General features: G+C 43.4%; 2 protein-coding genes across 6 annotated transcripts in view; one reads left to right on the forward strand and one right to left on the reverse strand.

Annotated features, from left to right (window-relative positions):
• On the reverse strand, window positions 1-16,823 carry adka (adenosine kinase a). 4 transcript variants are annotated; one of them, XM_040001902.1, is made up of 12 exons: window positions 16,704-16,823; window positions 14,507-14,581; window positions 13,377-13,430; window positions 7,840-7,918; window positions 7,580-7,752; window positions 7,385-7,493; window positions 2,274-2,444; window positions 2,134-2,169; window positions 1,915-2,029; window positions 1,729-1,815; window positions 1,491-1,626; window positions 1-1,416 (listed from the first exon to the last, which is right to left on the reverse strand). In XM_040001902.1, exons 1-11 carry the CDS (start codon window positions 16,793-16,795, stop codon window positions 1,502-1,504), a joined length of 1,116 nt encoding a protein of 371 aa, XP_039857836.1. In that variant the 5' UTR covers window positions 16,796-16,823; the 3' UTR covers window positions 1-1,416; window positions 1,491-1,501. The 4 variants fall into 4 exon arrangements, with proteins under 4 accessions (XP_039857836.1, XP_039857838.1, XP_039857837.1 ...); XM_040001904.1 differs by lacking the exon at window positions 16,704-16,823 and adding exons at window positions 15,789-15,845; window positions 15,927-16,037 and having other exon boundaries at window positions 1-1,626; XM_040001903.1 differs by lacking the exon at window positions 16,704-16,823 and adding an exon at window positions 15,789-15,895 and having other exon boundaries at window positions 1-1,626.
• ap3m1 (adaptor related protein complex 3 subunit mu 1) overlaps window positions 16,824-19,055 on the forward strand; it is a 14,245-nt gene continuing 12,013 nt past the window's right edge. Inside the window, exon 1 of one of the 2 annotated variants that reach the window (XM_040001876.1) lies at window positions 16,824-16,998. In XM_040001876.1, the coding sequence (XP_039857810.1) occupies window positions 16,854-16,998 (145 nt within the window). In that variant the 5' untranslated portion in view covers window positions 16,824-16,853. The remainder of the gene's footprint in view (window positions 16,999-19,055) is intronic. The other variant, XM_040001878.1, reaches the window with a different exon arrangement.

The following is a 19,055-nucleotide window of genomic DNA, read 5'->3' on the forward strand; positions in this document are numbered from 1 at the left end:
TATGATAAAATCTGTTTATTTTTTAATTTCAAAATTTACCACAATGATGGGCAAACTGAGAATTGTTGACAGTAGGAACAAACAGGTTATAAGGCTTTTTTGGTGTATCTGAACATGTGAAGGAAGCCATGAAATTTAGGGACAGTGACCAATGATTCAGTCCAACCAGATACAGCTTTGACAACACCTCTTGCAGTATTTAGTCCTACACATATTTCTTACCTTTTACATAAACTTTGAATAAAGTTATATTCAAGTATTCAGCGTTTATCTCACCAGTGTATGAATCACAGCACAGACATTAATACAGACGGTTTATAACACTTGGCCCCAGATACGATTTTCCTCCAATTTCTTATGAATCTTTATTTATTACTCAAGAAAACAGATTTGATAAAAATGGAAAAAAATAGTTATTTTAAAAAAAATGATTTAACAGAATTGCCCCGAGGGTTTGCCATGATAATGCAGGAGAATGTTAAGTCAATTGAAAAAAAAAAAAAAAAAAATCAACTGAGAGAAAAAGTCTGCTTTAATGCCCACTGTATTCCTCTGGCAGAGAACCCCCAAATATAATGGTGGATTCCCAGCAACGCATTATATATAGAAGGGAGGTCATGCTTATACATCAATACTCTCACAAGCTTACAAGTTTCCCTGCTCAGACAAATGCAGGCTCATATAACATCCCCAGGCCTCTGCCCATCAAGCCTGCAAACTGCTAGGGAGAAAGAAAGGCACTCATTATTTGATGCCGGTAACGTTTGAATAGCACTGACATAATCAACATTTTGCAGCTTTCACACAACTTAATAGGCAGAGGCCTTGATACATTTAAAAAAAAAAAATGTACACTTAAAATGCCATTTGATTCACAACGGGCCAGCTAAATCATAACATAATCAAATAAATCACTGCAGCACATTTCTGAGCCGCATTCAAAACCTCCTCATCAGGGTTTTATTATTTAGTCCTGTGTGTGTGTAAATGCATCCTCCTGTTGCTGTAGCTGTTTGTGCTTGGACTCTTGTCTCCAAGGGGACAAAATAACACACAAAAAACATAAAACAGACTCACACGATGTTGACATGGTTTTTCCACAAGAGTCTGATGGGTGTCAGTGCATCCACATGCAAGAAATGTCAGAGCTGAAGTACAGTTCAAAACTGTAGAAAACAAATGTCCGTGAGAGCAGGATTTTATATTTAGAGCCCTTTTTGTAAAGGACAATTACCACATTTCCTGGTGTTTCCATGATTCCTTTATGGTAATTTATTTAAACGCATTAAAAGTTCCCTTGGTTCTTAGCAGGAAAATGGGCATATGAACTAAGAACTGATAAGAAATGATGTGTGGATAAACTAAAAGAAAAGAAAAAACTTGAAGTAAAACAAAGTTGAGGGTTGCACTTGTAGAAAATAGTGGAACTTATATGTTGGGGTTGTGGAGGCAGAGTGGGTATGAGGTTTCACGCTGAAGGAAAGGCTTTCCTGACCAATCCTCACTTGAAGTCGGGTTTTTCTGGGAAGCTGCAGCCTGCTCGCTGGATGATGACGTTGGCAGCGTAGTGTGCCGCCTTCACACACTGATCCAGAGGTTTATCCTGGACAAGCTCAGACAGGAAACCTGTGTTGCAAAAAAGAGGCTTCCACAATAAAAATCAACAGAAGACTCAAGACTGAAGCAAATCGACCGAGGCACAAAAATAGCAACACCGGGGCCTCTTACCTCCTACGAAAGCATCGCCTGCACCGTTTGTGTCAACAATGTATTTGGGGTCAGTTTTCACTACAGGGAAGGTTTCAATCTTGTCACCTGGAAAGACGAGGAGAAAAACAGTTCACTTCCACACAAGGACAAGAGACAGAGTGAAACAGATGCCAGGAAATGGGGGAAAAAAGAAGTAGATATTACTTTGAGCCATAACCGTTTCATCCTTCCCCTGAGTAATAACTACAACCCTCTGTCTCTTTTTGTTGTCTTTGGGTAGAGCCTGGGCTTTCCTGGCAATTTCCTTAATGTCCTTTGTCTGTAGACAAAATACACATCAACACACAAAGCAGATGATACACAAATACACAGAAAATCCAGCCTTTCTCTTGTGTAAATGATAAAGTCTAACAGTCTACTCACATCAAAGTCTTGCTCTTTAGCAAAAGCAGCTGCCTCCTGAGAAAACAACAACAACAAAAAAGATCACATTGAGTTAATCTGAAATATGTGCAAATCATCAACGTTAGTGTGGAGATTTCACTGTGAGAACTGTGGCTTACTGTCTCATTGCCAAACAGCACATCAACGTAGGGCATAACCTGCATGAGGTTATCCTTAAAGAACTGGCAGATGAAGGGCGCAGAGAGGTTCATGCAAAAGAGCTTGTTATTTTCGGAAGCATGCTTCGCTACTTTCAGGATGGACTCCAAGGAGACAGTCAGGAAGAAACCCTGGAAGGAAGGAACGACACTGGGTCAGGAATAATCTGCTTTTTATATCTGATGGGTCTAATGAGTCACATACACTAAAGTCTTCAACAAAACAAAAGCCCCACATTGAGGGCACAAAGGTGAGTGAGAGCACAGAACGTCAGGCAGGACAGTCATTGTCACAGTTAAACCACTGAGTTGTCACAGATTAATCCAAGCACGTGTTTGTGGTGCTGCTTTCGTCTTGACTCACGCTGCCAAACAATCTGAGCACGCATGACATTAACCATCTCACAACCATCATCCACGCAGAGCACGAGATTCACATAATGAATACCAACAACACAGGAAGATCCAAGAACCATAAAAAACAACACAGGTGAAGGCTGGATACTGAGAGAGATGCAGATCAGTACCAGGGTAAAACATAAGTGATTATTAGGGGTGCAATGATACTCGTATCGATATTGAACCGTTCGATACAGTGCTTTCGGTTCGGTACGCATATGTATCGAACAATACAAAATTTGTAATTTATTTTATCAACTTTCCTTCTGACGATGCTGTCTGTGTTGAGCGCTCAGTGGATCTGCGTTCGACTACTCCGCCTAGGCTGCACTGTCGAGCGCAGATCCACTGAGCGCTCAACACAGACAGCATCGTCAGAAGGAAGAGCGCAGGGCAAGCTAGCGAGACAGAAGTTAAGCTCTCCTTGCAACATGGCAAATTGAACCTCCCCCACCCTCATTCAGATCTGGCGTTTGGAATTATTTTGATTTTCATGTGACGTATGACCCTGAAGGTAAGCGTGTCATGGACTAAAGTGCCACGCAATGCTCAATTACATGGGTGGGAACTAGTGTGTTAGCGCAGTTAGCTCGTTAACGTGTTGGCCGTCTAGCCCCACGCACAGGCGATCAGGGGTAGCTCCTTAACAGAGATTTGCCTTGTTGTGGCTTTAACGTCATTTCAACGAGATTAACGCTGACAGCACTAGTGGGAACACAACGAATATGACTGCACATTTACACCGACATCATCCTAGTGCAAAGACAAGTGGAAGCAGACAAAAACAACAAGCATGCATGCTACAAACTTTACCCGAGTCATTTAGACAGCCGTTAGCACATGATTCTCCTTATGGGGACCTAATATGTTTAATATTGTGGCGAGCTCAGACAAGGAGGAGACGGAGGTATCGTTTGGTCTTGCTTCCCGTGAGCTAGCCAGGGAGCACAGCCGTTTATTGACATCTGCAGAAGAACACTGCCACTAACTAACTGCTCAGCGCGGCAACCGCACAGCAACAACAACACACAGGGCGCCCTCTGACCCCGGAAGGACACACTGTCGCAGCGAGAGGGCGTCACCCGTCACTATGGCAACATAAACAAAACATAACTGTACAAACAGAACCCCGAACAGCCCTGACCCGCTACAATATGCTGCTGAGAATATAGCCCCTAGGGGTCAGTCTCCCCGACGACCCATTACCCCACACAAAGTCCTGCAAATGTCCAGGTGCCTTCTTTGGCGCACCGGCCGGGTCACGACCGGCGGGGGAAAAGTCACTCGGGTCGAAAATGGGGTGCCACCATCATCCCACTTCTGACACCAATGTGGCGAGCTCAGACAAGGAGGAGACTGAGGTATCGTTTGGTCTTGCTTCCCGTGAGCTAGCCAGGGAGCACAGCCGTTTATTGACATCTGCAGAAGAACACTGCCGCTAGCTAACTGCTCAGCGCGGCAACAGCACAGCAACAACAACACACAGGGCGCCCTCTGACCCCGGAAGGACACACTGTCGCAGCGAGAGGGCGTCACCCGTCACTATGGCAACATACACAAAACATAACTGTACAAACAGAACCCCAAACAGCCCTGACCCGCTACATAGCCCCCACCCAAGGGGTCAGTCGTCCCCGACGACCCCATTACCCCACACAAAGTCCTGCAAATGTCCAGGTGCCTTAACTGGCGTGGTAGGCATGACTGCTCGCGGTTGGGGGCTCGGCGTGTGGGTCGACAGAGCTAGCCCATGAAGCATTGCCCTAGCATCTGTCGCGACGGGCCGCCGCCGCGGTGCGCTCGCGCCATCGGAACCCGTCGGGGGACTTACATGGCCACTCCCATCCTCTCTCTTCCATCGCCAGTTTCCCAAGCGGGGAATGTTCTCCTCGACAGCTTGCTCTAGCCTCTGAATGTCTCTCTCCATTACGGCGAGGGTGAGCTATCCCACTTCTGACACCAATGTGGCGAGCTCAGACAAAGAGGAGACGGAGGTATCGTTTGGTCTTGCTTCCCGTGAGCTAGCCAGGGAGCACAGCCGTTTATTGACATCTGCAGAAGAACACTGCCGCTAGCTAACTGCTCAGCGCGGCAACCGCACAGCAACAACAACACACAGGGCGCCCTCTGACCCCGGAAGGACATACTGTCGCAGCGAGAGGGCGTCACCCGTCACCATGGCAACATACACAAAACATAACTGTACAAACAGAACCCCGAACAGCCCTGACCCGCTACAATATGTCAATGCTTTTGCATTCTTTCGGAAATGTAGCTGGGTAATTATGTCATTGGCATCGGTGAGCCACTGTCAATATGTGACTTATTGAAATCGCGTTTGAATTTGCGCACGTTTTTTTGCTTTTCACTTTGCAATCGCGCGAACTGTGTATAGAGAGCGACAGCACTGATTGGTGAGTGATGATAATTTGCGCACCAATTCCTCTGACATCGTCTTATCAATCGTTAGCTTACTATGCAAACATGACAAGTGAAATCTCCAGCAGCAAGCTTAAACATGTGAGAGCTTGATCGCGCAGAGAATCACTGACCGTTATGTGTGTGTGTGTAAAAGCAGCCGGATATATATTTTAGTTCTGCTGAGCCAAATAAGACAGGTCAGGGTGAAGAAGTGACAGCCAAAGAAAAGCTTACCACAAAACGGAAAAGTTAGGACAAATCAGACTACAAGGCAAAAAGAAAGTGCAGCTTTATGGTTTCATGGACAAAAGAATTTCTGTGGCTGCAATGTGACGAGCTATATAACCGGGGCTGCACATAAGTGGTCCGCAGGTGCGCATTCGCTGTCAAAAAAAACAAAACAAAAACGCGCACAAGATATGAAGTTGCAACGCGTGTTTGCATACATAAGATTTTCTGGAGGAGGACAGACATTTGTTTAGAACTCTTAAAGATGTCGAAGAAGCTCCTTTAAGCAATTACTTTGGTGTTCCTCTACCTCCAAACAAATGTCAGAAGGAGTCCGAACCACAAAAGAAGCGCGTATTCTCGAAAAAGTGGTTGCAAATGATGAATGCACAGAAATGTGGTGCGGAATGTGCCGTGAAAATCCCACTCTAGTGGACAAAAACACTGCCTTTTATATGGACGAGAACGCGCGTTGCAACTTCTTATCTGGTGCGCGTCTTTTATTTTGACAGCGAATGCGCACATGCGGACCACTTATGTGCACCTGTGTAAATAACATAATGTTCTGCCGGGTGTGTTGTTGGTTTTCTCTCGATTTCTGAGTCGACAAGCGCCTTTGTTACTGGGACCAGTCATTTTAAGAAAGGCCCCCATTAGAACCCATGAGAAATGCAAGAAACACATTATTGCTCAGTCTGCAATATCTTTCCCAGAACAAACACCAATTGCAAATAACATACTAAAAATAAACCTGAAAAATCCGTTTAGAACAGCGTACTATGTTGCAAAGAGTGAACTACCACTGGCAAAATTTAGCAGTCTTTGCAAACTTCAAAAAGCAAATGGCCTAGATCTTGGTTCCACTTGTCTCTTACCCGTGACTTCAGTGGAAATTTCAAATTCAGGATCTGACACAGACTGATTCATGTTCTACACAGTTCTTACAAATTCATAGAAATTTCTGTTCAATTAGAACCAAGTATTTGAGTTGATGATTGTAATTTTTATACAATGTTGTAATTTGTGTTTCAACAATTTTTTGATTAATGTTTTGTTTCCTAAAGTATAATATTGTAAAGGAAACAAAACATCAGTCAAAAAATTGCTCTCTTTTTTATTCGGGCTACTTAAATTTATTTTGGGCTACCAAAAACTGAAGAGTCCCTGCCCGAAGGGCTACCAGGGATTTTGAAATTTTGAGAGCCCTGAGATATATTTATTTTTTTGATTACTTTTGTCTCATCAACATTAAATTTAAAAACTGTACTTTTGAGTTAAAATATATCTTTATAATTTTAATAAATGACAAATTAAAAAGGCATGAACATTGTTTTTGTATCGAAAAAAATATCGAACCGTGACACCAAAGTATCGAACCGAACCGAACCGTGAATTTTGTGTATCGTTGCACCCCTAGTGATTATGCAAGAGCACAGAGCAGGCCAAATAAGTGAACGCCGCCCTAAGTTAGGCCAGACTCACACAGGCTTAGAGGCCGGTCAGTGACCTCCCCACAAACCAAAGGTCGCTAGGGGGAAAAAAGCATTCCTGAGTGGTAGCCCAATGGTTGCTACAGGCTGATGGCAGTTGCATGATGAAATTGGTTGCAAGGAATTTATGCTGCTTCAATGAGATTGCTCTGGTCGCTTGTCTCGTCTTCAAATGCTCGCTGCGCTATAGTGAATCTGTGAAAATGCGACAGATCCGGAAATGGACACCGTTCGCCTTCAAAGTAAAAGCTGAGCCTTAGCGCTGCAGCCAACACTTTCTATAAGGAAGTTGGAAAGGGATGTTGGACTTTTTACTACAGCCCAGTGAGTAGTTAGTGAGTTACAGACAACTTTACTCGAGGTTGCCAGGTGGTCACCAACCATCTCCAGGCCCATGTGACCACGACCTCACAAAGTAATTAAATTACAAACCACTGGACAAAAAACAAAACAAAGGCTTGTGATATGACTCCATGCCCACCTTAAAGCTTCATTAAAGTGGCACAAATTAGCATACAGTGATGTAATACTTACAGCAATGTAGTAGACTTTAGCTTTTTCCACCAGCTTCCAGTTCTCCTCGAGGTCTAGATGTTTATCCTTCTTATAACAGTTAGCAGCAGCTAGGTTAGCCACCAAAGACCTGAGAGCAGAAAAGTAGTGAAACACAGGTTTATAAACAGGTTAGATCACACTGAGTTTGCATGCTGTTAACATTCAATTACCCACCGGTTATCTCCGGTGATGCAAGCAGCACATGTCCCCGTGGGCTCCTCGTCCTGCTCGTAGTAGTGGGCGTCGACGTGCACCTCCTCAGCCTTCTGCTTCAGGATCTCTCCAAACTTGTCTTTGCCAATGCAGCCAAAGAACGTGCCCACCTTATGAGGTTCTTGGATCATCCACTGTAGACAGTAACAAAACCTCGCATCAATATCAGCCAGTCCATCCTGCGCACAGAGGCCAACATTTACACTTCAAATGAATCTCACCTGAGCGATCTTTATGGAGTTCTGTGTGGCTCCTCCAGCGTAGTATTCAACCTTGAACTTCTTCACCAGCTCCTCGAACCTACAGAAAGAAACAAAGGTGTGACTGACATTTCCAAAAGGAAAGTGTGTCAAACTAGATAGGGCCAATCACTAATCAGAAGTTTGAAACCTAGAGCAAAGGATTAATAATGATGATTGATCAAACCGTGTGTTACGATCCAATGTTGTCAGTGTTTTGTTTTATACGTGACTCCTCCCACCAGAGGATGGCTGTGGGTTTTTTTCCCCTTTCTCTTTTTGGAGTTGGACACCTGGGCGTGCCTTCTGAGTAGTTGGGTGGAGTCTCTTCCTGTCCTTGGATTGGATAATTGGATAATCACCTCCAGTATTTAGCTACCAGATGACAGCCACCTGGCCCCCTCTCTACTAGCCTCCACCACCCAACAAATAGCATGAGCTTTTGAGTCGTTTTTTGATAGAGTGTCTGTGCCCAGTGATTTGCAAGTATAACCGTGTGTGTGTGTCGGTATCTTAGTTTTGTAAATACCGTATTTCCCGGACTACAAAGCGCACCTGAATATTAGCCGCACAAGCTAAAATCAGGGGAAAATCCTGTTTTGTACATACATTAGCCGCACCTGACCAAAAGCCGCAGGTGTTTCAATGTTGACTTATCATATGTAAGAGAATATGCACAAAGGGAATTGTCAGGAAAGAGATGGCTGTTTGGAGACACACCCCTTTTATTAATATTTTGAAAAACAAGTTATGGGTACATATTTGCACATGTAGTACATAACAGTAACCTATAGCACACCAGAAAAATAGATTCGGACTACCTTTTAGGCTCAGGTGCAGTGACACGGCTTTAACAAGAAGAAAAGTCAGTCATTCACCACCATCTTCCTGCGCACTAAAACCACCAAAGTCCTCTTCTCCAGTGTCGGATACAAACAGGCTCAGGATGGCTTCGTCATCCACTCTCCGCTTCTCTCCTTCGTTGTCACTTTCAAAACCAAAGAAATCCTCGTTGTCAGTGTCAGAGTTGAACACCCTCTGAAGGGCCGTGCCGGTGTCCTCCTCTCCATCATGCAGCAGTCCAGCCCTTCAAAATCCGTTGGTGATCGTGGATGTTTTCACACTTTTCCACGCTGTCAGAATCCACCGGTGGAGTTGAGCCATAACTTGCTTTTCGCAAGTTTATCGCCGCTCATCATCCATGCCTCCCGCTGAACGCGTAGCGCTACTTTGAAGTTTGTTTTTCGCGCTACTTCGTACGGCACTACGTTGCCTGGCGGACGGACATGTGACTAACATACCACTCTTGAACCCCGATCCTTCCGCCAGGCAACGTAGTGCCGTACAACAGCGGAACAAACAAAACAAATCGTCTTACGATATCACAAAAATCATGGACAATCCATAGAAAAGCCGCACCTGACTAAAAGGCGCAGGGTTCAAAGCTTGTGCAAAAAGTAGCGGCTTATAGCCCGACAATTACGGTAACTGTAAATAGATTTGTAAAGTAGCAATTGAGTATTTTGTTCACCTTGTATATATTGTTCACTGCAGCAGCCTATTAGGCGTGAGAAGCCATTTTTGTTGATTAAGTTTTCTCCTGTTTTTCATGTAGAAAGTTAGGTAAGTGAATTGTCTTTTGTTTGGTTTTCATTTTGTGTAGTAAAGCATAGGGACCATTAGGGAGTTTTGTTTGTTATTTTTGGCACTGCTCACTGCTGAAGCAAATAAATGGCTGCTTGGCATTTTAGAAGATACTATTGTTTGGGTTCTTGTTTTGGTGGAGCGGGAGTGGGCCAATTTTTTTTGTTGCGTTCAAGACATGCCTAGACTAAGAACGTAACATAAATGGGGGCTCGTCCATCCTTTATTTTTTCGTTGGGTTGGCTTGGAGTGTGGGCTCTTTCGCTCTTTATTCGTTGCCGTTGTCGCTGGTGGGTTACTTGTGTTCTTGGTTAGTTCGTCTGTCTCGCTGGAGGGTCCGGTGGACCGCTTCAGCCTTCCATTCCGCTGGAGGGTCCGAGGGGCCCGTCCGGCCTTCGTCTGTCTTCACTGTAGGGTCCGGTGGACCGCTTCAGCCTTCCATTCCGCTGGAGGGTCCGAGGGGCCCGTCCGGCCTTCGTCTGTCTTCACTGTAGGGTCCGGTGGACCGCTTCAGCCTTCCATTCCGCTGGAGGGTCCGAGGGGCCCGTCCGGCCTTCGTCTGTCTCCGCTGGAGGGTCCGAGGGACCGCTTCAGCCTTCCATCTTTGCTGGAGGGTCCAAGGGGCCCGTCCGACCTTCGTCTGTCTGAGCTGGAGGGTCCGAGGGACCGCTTCAGCGGCCTGCTCCGGCTGGAGGGCTCGAGGGGCCCGTCCAGCCATCAGCGTTGCCTGCAGAACAGCAACCAGTGCCTTATGCGCTGGTCCTTACTCCTCCAGGACTTCAACATTGACATCCGGTACAAAAAGGGCTTAGAGAACGTGATGGCTGATGTCCTCTCTAGGTCATGAATCAAACATTTCATTTGGGGTAAATGTTTGATTTTTGGGTGGGGGGAAATGTTACGATCCAATGTTGTCAGTGTTTTGTTTTATACGTGACTCCTCCCACCAGAGGATGGCTGTGGGTTTTTTTCCCCTTTCCCCTTTCTCTTTTTGGAGTTGGACACCTGAGTGTGCCTTCTGAGTAGTTGGGTGGAGTCTCTTCCTGTCCTTGGATTGGATAATTGGATAATCACCTCCAGTATTTAGCTACCAGATGACAGCCACCTGGCCCCCTCTCTACTAGCCTCCACCACTCAACAAATAGCATGAGCTTTTGAGTCGTTTTTTTGATAGAGTGTCTGTGCCCAGTGAGTCCTGGTTTTTTCAAATGACCCAAAGCACAATTAAATGAAGATATGTCTGATTTTTTTTTTATTTTATTTTTTTTATATATATATATATAAAAAGACTATCAGTTGAAACAGAGCTGACCTTGTTTTGATTCCTCCCTGGGCCACCAGAAATCCACTTCCTATTGATCTAAGTGGTCTAACAGTGCACTGATAAGTGATATTTTTAAGCCAATCTCCATGTAGACATCACTGCACAGAGCATTATTTGCAGTCTCTTCAAGAGTCCTGGAGACAACCCCCCCCCCCAAAAGTTTGCAATTTTTTCAAAAATGTTTTTTAAGGAAAATGCATTTATGTGCCTCTTATTGGGGAATATCAAAAGTTTTCCGCAGGCAGTGATTACCATAGTGCCATTAAACTGGTTTGCATGACACTGCATAATTGCCTCTTTTATTGGGTTTCCCTCTATAGCGTGCCTGGTGATGGTTTAGTCAGTAAAATCCCTTCGTACCAGACTACACTCTGCAGACAGCAGCCTCATATTTTTTCCAGGTCAAGTATACAATACATGCATGACTGACCACTGATTATACTATCTGAACCATTTACTACTGTTATATAACACAGACACGCTTCAATGTTCTGTTTACAGCTAAAGCACGAGAATTTGCCATCTTACACTCCATAAATGTAGCCTACACACCATAATGTGTTTTTGTGGTTTATGTGAGTATCGGAGGCAGCATGTTCAAATACAGTACTGTGCAAAAGTCTTGAGCCACTTTGTTACTTTCTAATTTGCTAGGAAAATGAGCAACAGGTACCGTGAATGACTAAATCATGTGCAAACATACATGGCAATACTGTAGATAAGGCAAAAATGGGGTCTGTGCGTTTGTGCACTTCTAATCAGCTTGAAAGTCAGTACTTAATATGAATGCTTCTATTCTTCAACACAGCCTGAACTCTTAGGAAAGACTTCTTGTAATTTTCTTTAAATAGTCTTCAGGGATAGGTCGCCAGGCTTCTTGAAGGACATTCAAAGCTCTTCTTTGGGTGTTGCTCTGAGGAGGCCAATCCATGACTTGTAGTGCTTGGGAAGCGGTTACCAATCAGAAACTTTCCAGGTAACTCAAAAGCTGATGGTACTTTTCTGCATTTATGATTTCATCAATTATGATAAAATCCCAAAAACCACTGGTTGAAAAGCAGAACCAAAGGATACCAGGGCCTCCACAGATGGCTGTAGACACTCACTGCTGTACCTCTCTCCTGACCTCTTGTGTACATATTGATGACAATCTGAACACAAACTCTGAAAGTTTGATTCATCACTTCTTAAGACCTGTTGCCACTAATTTTTAGTCAACCTCTTGTGAAATCTGGCATTTCCCTTCCTTAAGAATGGCTTCTGGACAGCCACCCATCCACTAAGAATATTTCTGATGAGGCCTCAGTGAACAGTAGATGGACTAACTGAATGGCCAGATGCATCTCTCAGGTGCTGATTTTAAAAAAATATTTCTTAACAACATTAGTTTCAGGCTCTTTGCTAAGTTCTTTATTATGTATACGCACAATCCTTGGTTCTGATTCATTCCTTTAGTTAGGTGCCTTTTTTGTCCTTAAATAATTCATAGGTCAGTGTTAAGTGATTTAAACAACAATAAAACAAACAAAGAAAAAAAAACAAAAAAACATTGAGTACAAGGACTTAATTAAAAATCGGTGTAAGGACGGCCTTAACAGACCTTCAGAAAGCCTGAAGAATTATTGCTCAAGACCACTTTAAAACAATTACAAGAAAACGTGGCTCTTTGGAAGCAAAATAGAAAGAAATGAGGGGCAGCTCAAGACTTTTGGACATTATTGCTTCTCTTCAGAAACTACAACAGGCCCACTGTTGCTAAAGGTCCTGAGACTGAGCCAGAGGTTGGAGAAAGGGTGATGGGAAGAAAAATGGAGCAAGGGTGACTGTCCATTGTAGGAATTATCTCCCTCTAACAGTTCCCTGAGGCGTCTTCACCGGGGGGGGGGGAAATCCCCTGCATGTTACGCTTCTGAGGACTAAATCGAGCACAGCCTGAGAGGCTTAAGAAGAAGCAAGACTAGCAGATTAAACGTGTGGACTTGCACCTTCTTGTAAGTGATCAATGATTCCCTTAGTTCACATCACAGATCAATATCAATCACAAACTGATACAAAAAAAGTGTCATTTAAATATATGTTGATATCAAATAACATTCGTCCTCAAAAATGAGTTGTGCATGCAAGTGCCTGCCATTACTAAAGCACAACCTGTTGTCATATATAGACTGAACTGTGAAGAGTAGGAAAACATCAGTATAATCACACAAGGCCACATATGACTTTCTTATCTCCTAATGTTAAATGTTTGCTTTCTGGCCCTTGTCTCAGAGGGACTGGGAGGAAAAGTGTCCCAGTCTGCTATTGGATGAGATGGTCTCACTGCGCTGAATCTGCTGCTCTACCACTGGCTGTGTGTGAAGGCACAGAGGTCAATCGTGGCACTTTCTAGTGTGCGCTTGTTTTGACTGGCCCGCTCCAGAGCAGAGGGGTGCAAACTCAGTATGAATTCAGAACACAAGCCATGTTTGAAGATTAGGTAAACCCACATGGGAAGAGCTCTACAAAAACCTACATAATCTACAGTGAATGTTGCAACAGAGGAGATACTAACAGTTCTTTGTGCTTGGCTTCAGCCAGGATCTGATCGTTGGGTTTCAGAGAGTACCTGCAAATAATCAGAGAAGAAAAAAAGAAGAAGAAGAAGAAAAAAAAAAAAGAAGAATTACTTTCAAATAAAACAGAAATAACAAGTATGTGGACGCCATTTATGTGAGCCGGGATTTTAAGTGCAGTAGGAAAGCTTCCAAATGTGCTGTTCACACATTTTTCCTGTGAAACTGTGATTTGTTTTCCTCTTACTCAAATAATCTCAGCCCAACTAAAACAAACAAACAAATAAAACAAGCAATAAAGCTAAATAAGGTATGGTTTCCTTAACGGGAGGTCACACAACGGTAGGCTGGGGATTAAAGTGCAGTTGTAGTTGTGCTTTTTTGTAAGTGGGACTGAATTAGAGCTACAGTCGGCTGGTTTAGCTCTAATCCAGGAGTTTATGCAAGGGGTTAATGAGTGGACGCTGAGCTGCCCTTTGTCCCGTCTGTCTTGGTCAACTCACAGAGAACATGGCTACTCTGAGCAGATCTCAGCTGATAGCTCCCACTACTACAGAGAATATTTAAATGTGTCATGTCAATACAATCCCTGGATTTCTACATCATAGGTAATAATAACAACTTCTACAGGATCTTTGAAGTCCTGAGTTTTTGGTGATGTAAATACACGTGATGATCAAACAGGGTGCGGTTTCTTTTCAGGATACATTAAAGCAATGCATCTGCTGAACGTACAGCTCTGCTGACGCTGATTATTAGACAGCTCTGCCGCTTCCTGTGCTCTGCTTCCCTTTATCGTCCTCATCTTGCTCCTGATCAAATTACATCAGGGAATCTCTTTCTCCTCCAGCCTGTCACTGATGTGACCTCGCTGATACCAAATGTCTCCCTTTCAATTGATCTTATGTGACTTGCAAAAAATAAAAAAATAAAATCACAGTTCGTTACTCTTTCTCCTTTATAACATCGGGGTTAAAATAAGCAGCAAAGCAGTATTATTTTGGAAGTAAACACCTTCTACCAAGTATGTGTTTACATATATATATATGCACTATTTTATTACCACTCATTACTGGACCAATCAAAGGGCAGGATTACAAGCACTCATGATTCTAATTCTCATACTTACTTGTCTAAGAAATCTTTGTCCACAACGGCACAAATGTCCAGCAAGGGGTTTCCCATCCCAAAGAGTGAATTAGTGCTGAAACATAAAGACAAACAGATTTGAGCTACATCTCTTAATTTTAATACGACAGCGTTCACGAGTCATCTGTACATTAAATCGTTTCAGTCCCGTCGATTTGTCTTCACTTTAATAAGGTGCTCTTAACAGTTGAGCTGGAGTGGAAATCCATTACTCCTTTGCTCTGGTTGAGCAATCTGTCAAATGCTCAGGCATTTCAGAAACATGCAGAAAGCCAAATTGCACTGACTTAAAAATTTATGATTGCTCACTCCAGTGAGCGTGCCATTTTATTTCTATTCAAAAAAAGATCCGTTTCCACCTGACTTTAATTATGTGACTTAAGGCACAGCACGAATCAAAGAGACATAAATAGGAAACATGCATGACTCATCAGAAGGCACTACAAAACCCAGTCAGTCATGCATGTAACTTTGTTATGGCGTCACAACGTGGCAACATCAGGACAGCAGTACACTCAGTGTGCGTGTGCTTCTGCTGCTTGTGTAGTCTGTTCTTTTTCTGGGTCAAGCAACCGAAAGTAGAGCTTGAATATCACAACTAAACAGTTTTATGCTGACAAAAAACCAAAACAAATAACAGAATTTCAGAGCACCACAGGAACCGCTACTCTGTGTCGACATGTTGGGCACATCGGTTGCCAAATCCAGCCAGCGAGTTAGTCCACAGTTGTTTCACCTGTAAGCAAAAACTAAACTGTGCGTGCATTATAATCCACATGCTGCCACCACGTGCCCTTAGATCTCAGTCTTGGTGTCATTTTCACAGGTGCCCTTCATGTGAACAATTTTTTTTTCTTTGTCAATGCTTTTGGGAACCCCCCCTCCCCCATATGGAGCAAGTCTTTGAACACAGCTCTTCAGAGATGCCACCTCCACATGAACACGTGGAACCATACTTGCCCATAAAGTCTTTCTGTCTACTCTTGCCCAAGGCAAAGATTTACAGTTAATACGAAAGGACAGCTTTTTCAAAAAAGCAAAGAGCAGGGAGACACCAAGACCTGACGGTGACTTACGCTACACAGATGGGTTTCTGTCTCGGAAAACCGTCCAGTCGATATTTGCTGCATCGTATCTACTGTCTCCTACAGCACATATATGATTTCCAATGTGTAGTCAGATGATTACTAGGCATGTGCAGACAATTACACTAAACCATGCCTGCCTTTAGATCAGCTCCCCTAACGTAAGCTTGCTCTTACCTTGCAGCAGACATATTGTTCCTCTTTGTGTGCACACTGATAAACCTGTTGGGCGACCTAAAACCGGTTGAAGAGGGAGCTAGAGCATTAAAAAAAAACTTGACAATTTCACCTCAGTGTGCAGGAAGATCGATTTACCCCTGCAAACACAGCTCCTCCTACTCGGAGCTGGCCGATTGGAGGCAAGGGCCACGGCTGTGTGTGTCTCTGTGGTGATTGGCTTGTCTTGCTGACTCTAGGCTCAGTTCACTCACTCATTTGAAGCCAAATTGCACCGTGAGAAGCGTGCTGCTGATTGGGCTGCTGGAGTGCCGCAGATGAGGTGAATGTAGTAATCAGCAGCAGCCATTAGATTTCTTCAGAGGGGGTGGTGATGGTGGAAGTACTACAGCATTGCAATGACCGCCATGTGACTTGTTTCGCAATTGAGTGTGTTGGGAGCTGGTACGGGATGGTTCTTGTAAGCTTTCTCTGCAGCTGTGCAGAGTCCCACACCAAGTCCCAACATTGCTTTCTGGTGGTGCTCATGCTCGACCACAACCTAAAACCTGCTACAGCTAGATGGGCTTGCTTCACCGCAGAGGTGCCCAAACCCAGCAGGCTTTATGAGCCAACAGTTAGCTAAAGCCCTGCTTATCAAAAAGCAAAAATATCAAAGGACTTTGCACCCGCTGCTTTACGCTACGACCTCGCCCCATTGAACTGCTTCAGAGGTCTCGAAAACATCCAAAATCAATGCCTAAACTCGCGATTTTGTGCACGTGTGTGTGTCTCTCTCTCTCTCACACACACACAGGCTAACAGTGTCAACCTTTTAAGGTTTGATAGCACATATATTAGCATTTAACTTGGAAGCGTGGGAGGAGGGTCGTGTCTCCTCGCTGTTATTAGGGATATTTTTTAGTCTTCGGTCACCTTATTTTGACGGCATTCTCTTTGGGCGGAGGCTCGGGCTTCTCCTCCTCTGAGAGTTTGGGTTTCTTTGCTTTGGGTTCGCCTGAAGCCATGTTGACTGGGTAAAGCACGTTGCGATCACCTTAGCCGGCACGAAAAAGCGGTCATGCTATGAGCAATGGGGCTGTCGTTGTTTCTCCGGGGAATGGCTCGCAGGCAATAGTTCCCTCCCGCCTTTGCAGAGCTAGACCAATCAGAAGCCTGAAATATGACGCCATGCAAGGGCCGTGCAGGGTTAACGTGAAGCGATGGCAAGGTAAGGAGCAACTTTAATCACCTCTCATTTCTTTATATTTTTTTTTAGGAAAATGGGAAATAAGTGCGGCAGCAGTTAGTAGTCTTAATGAATCATTCTCGACAAAAACAAACATTCTCGTTTGGTTTTTGGCTGGGTTTTGTCCCACACTGCTTCAATAATTTTGAGTTTCGCGGTCTGGGAGGCCAATCCATGACTGACAGTGCTCCATCATGGTTTTTCTACTCAGGTACGTGTGTTTGGATCATTGCTAAAAAATGAAAATGCTTTCCAGGTGTTAGTGCATGGTGGATCAAAACATGATGGTATTTTTCTGCATTAATGATATCAATGATTTTAACAAGCTCTCCAACAGTCTAAGGAGCTTGGAAAGAAAAGCGTCTGGACTTCTTTAAGTTGCTTGAAGACGTTTCACCTCTCATCCGAGAAGCTTCTTCAGTTCTAAGGTCAAATGGCCGAGAATCCCAGATTTAAACCCAGTGGGAGTATCCCCCCAAAGAGGGACAAAAGGACCCCCTGATGATCCTCTACCTAATCACATGTGCCAATACTCTCACTGGGTTTAAATCTGGGACTGTCTTCAGTCCACTTCTGGTGTAATTTGGCATACCTCATTTCGCTCTGCCACCTTTCCCATGAGAATATTTGTGATGAGCCTTTAGTGAAATATATTTGGAGATGGATTAACTAAAGTGTCAGGTTTTTGCTGCATTTTTTTTCTTTCAATTGCATTTTTATAACTTCCAGATAATGTTGATCTGCTGTAGATAATTTCTTTTAGGCCTGGCACTTTTTTTTTTTTTTTTTTTTTTTTTTTTGCAAAGTTTCTTTAGATCTTTTAAAGACGCATAGCACACAATGCAGTGACTCCCTGTAATGAAAAAGACGCAAAACATAACGAAACAAAAAAAAAACCTTTTTTTTTTCCAGCACAAGATGTCTTATGAAACTTTTACCGCATCTATCTAGCCATCTGTCTATCTTAGGAGTATCATACATGCTAAGAGAAGACTGGGATACATTAAAAGCTAGTCTGAATAACTTTCTTTAAAAGGTTCTAACAGTGAATACAAATATAACAGTTTAATTTTAGGTTATAGGGTATACTGTCTATCTTTGCCGAGGAATGGTCGGAAAGCGTAAAGGAAGCGCTGACCGAAATCCTGCAAGACTCTACTGAGGGAAACAAAACTCCAGACCCACAACACGGCGCCGGGCTATAGCTGTCCGTAAATATAGCCTGATGAAAAAGCCGGAAACTTTGTTATCAAAGTGCGGCTCGAGTTAACGCCGAGGTTGCTTTGGTATTTAAACCACCCAGGATATTGTTTTTAATAATATGTAGGCTTTGACCTTCTGATTTGTTTTCTTGTTGTACCGGCTTCGTTGCGTTTACGTGTTGGTAGATCTGCAGGCGTCTCCTGAGCTGCTCGGGGAGTTGTGCAGCAATTTTTGGTTCAAAAGTTGTTTTTTCTTTTTCTTTTTTTTTTTTAATTGAGCAATTGCAAAATACAAACTCGCAAAGAGGATAACACAGGTAATAATACAAATATGAATTTGGAACAGTACAAGACAAACAGCATTACGGGAATATTAAAGAGAAACACAATTTTTTTTATTTTTTTTATTTATTTATTTTTTAATGCCACACCAAAAACGTTGTGTGATAGGGCATAGAAAAAAAAAAGATGTTCTAGGGTTTCGTTTTTGTCAGTACAAACACTGATCCACCTCAAAGCCAAATCCCCAAAGCCAAAGATTTTAAATAAAGAATTTGCGACAGACTGGCGACCTGTCCAGGGTGTACCCCGCCTCTCGCCCTATGACAGCTGGGATAGGCTCCAGCACCCCCCCGCGACCCTGAAAAGGGTAAGCGGATGGATGGATTTTAAAGCGTGTTTCTTTAACTTTAGGTAGAATAGGCCATTTCATACATTTCGAGTAAACTTTATCAAATTTATTTGAAGTAACTAAACTAGAACCATTCCAAGTAACCATTCTATCATAACTATGGAATATTTTTGCCTTTGCTAATAAATTAGGGTGACCATATTTTG

This window comes from Simochromis diagramma, unplaced genomic scaffold, assembly GCF_900408965.1.
Source record: "Simochromis diagramma unplaced genomic scaffold, fSimDia1.1 OVJJ01000421.1, whole genome shotgun sequence".
In the NCBI taxonomy this organism is placed as follows: domain Eukaryota; kingdom Metazoa; phylum Chordata; class Actinopteri; order Cichliformes; family Cichlidae; genus Simochromis; species Simochromis diagramma.

Bases quoted from the DNA above. Each gene is read 5' to 3' on its own strand.
- adka (XM_040001902.1), bottom strand. From the start codon at position 16,795: ATGGCTTCAGGCGAACCCAAAGCAAAGAAACCCAAACTCTCAGAGGAG. The intron at 14,582-16,703 runs GTGACCGAAGAC...TTTATGTTTCAG, and splicing joins GAGAATGCCGTCAAAATAAG to CACTAATTCACTCTTTGGGA. The intron at 2,445-7,384 runs GTAAGTATTACA...CCTTCCTTCCAG, and splicing joins CTAAAGTCTACTACATTGCT to GGTTTCTTCCTGACTGTCTC.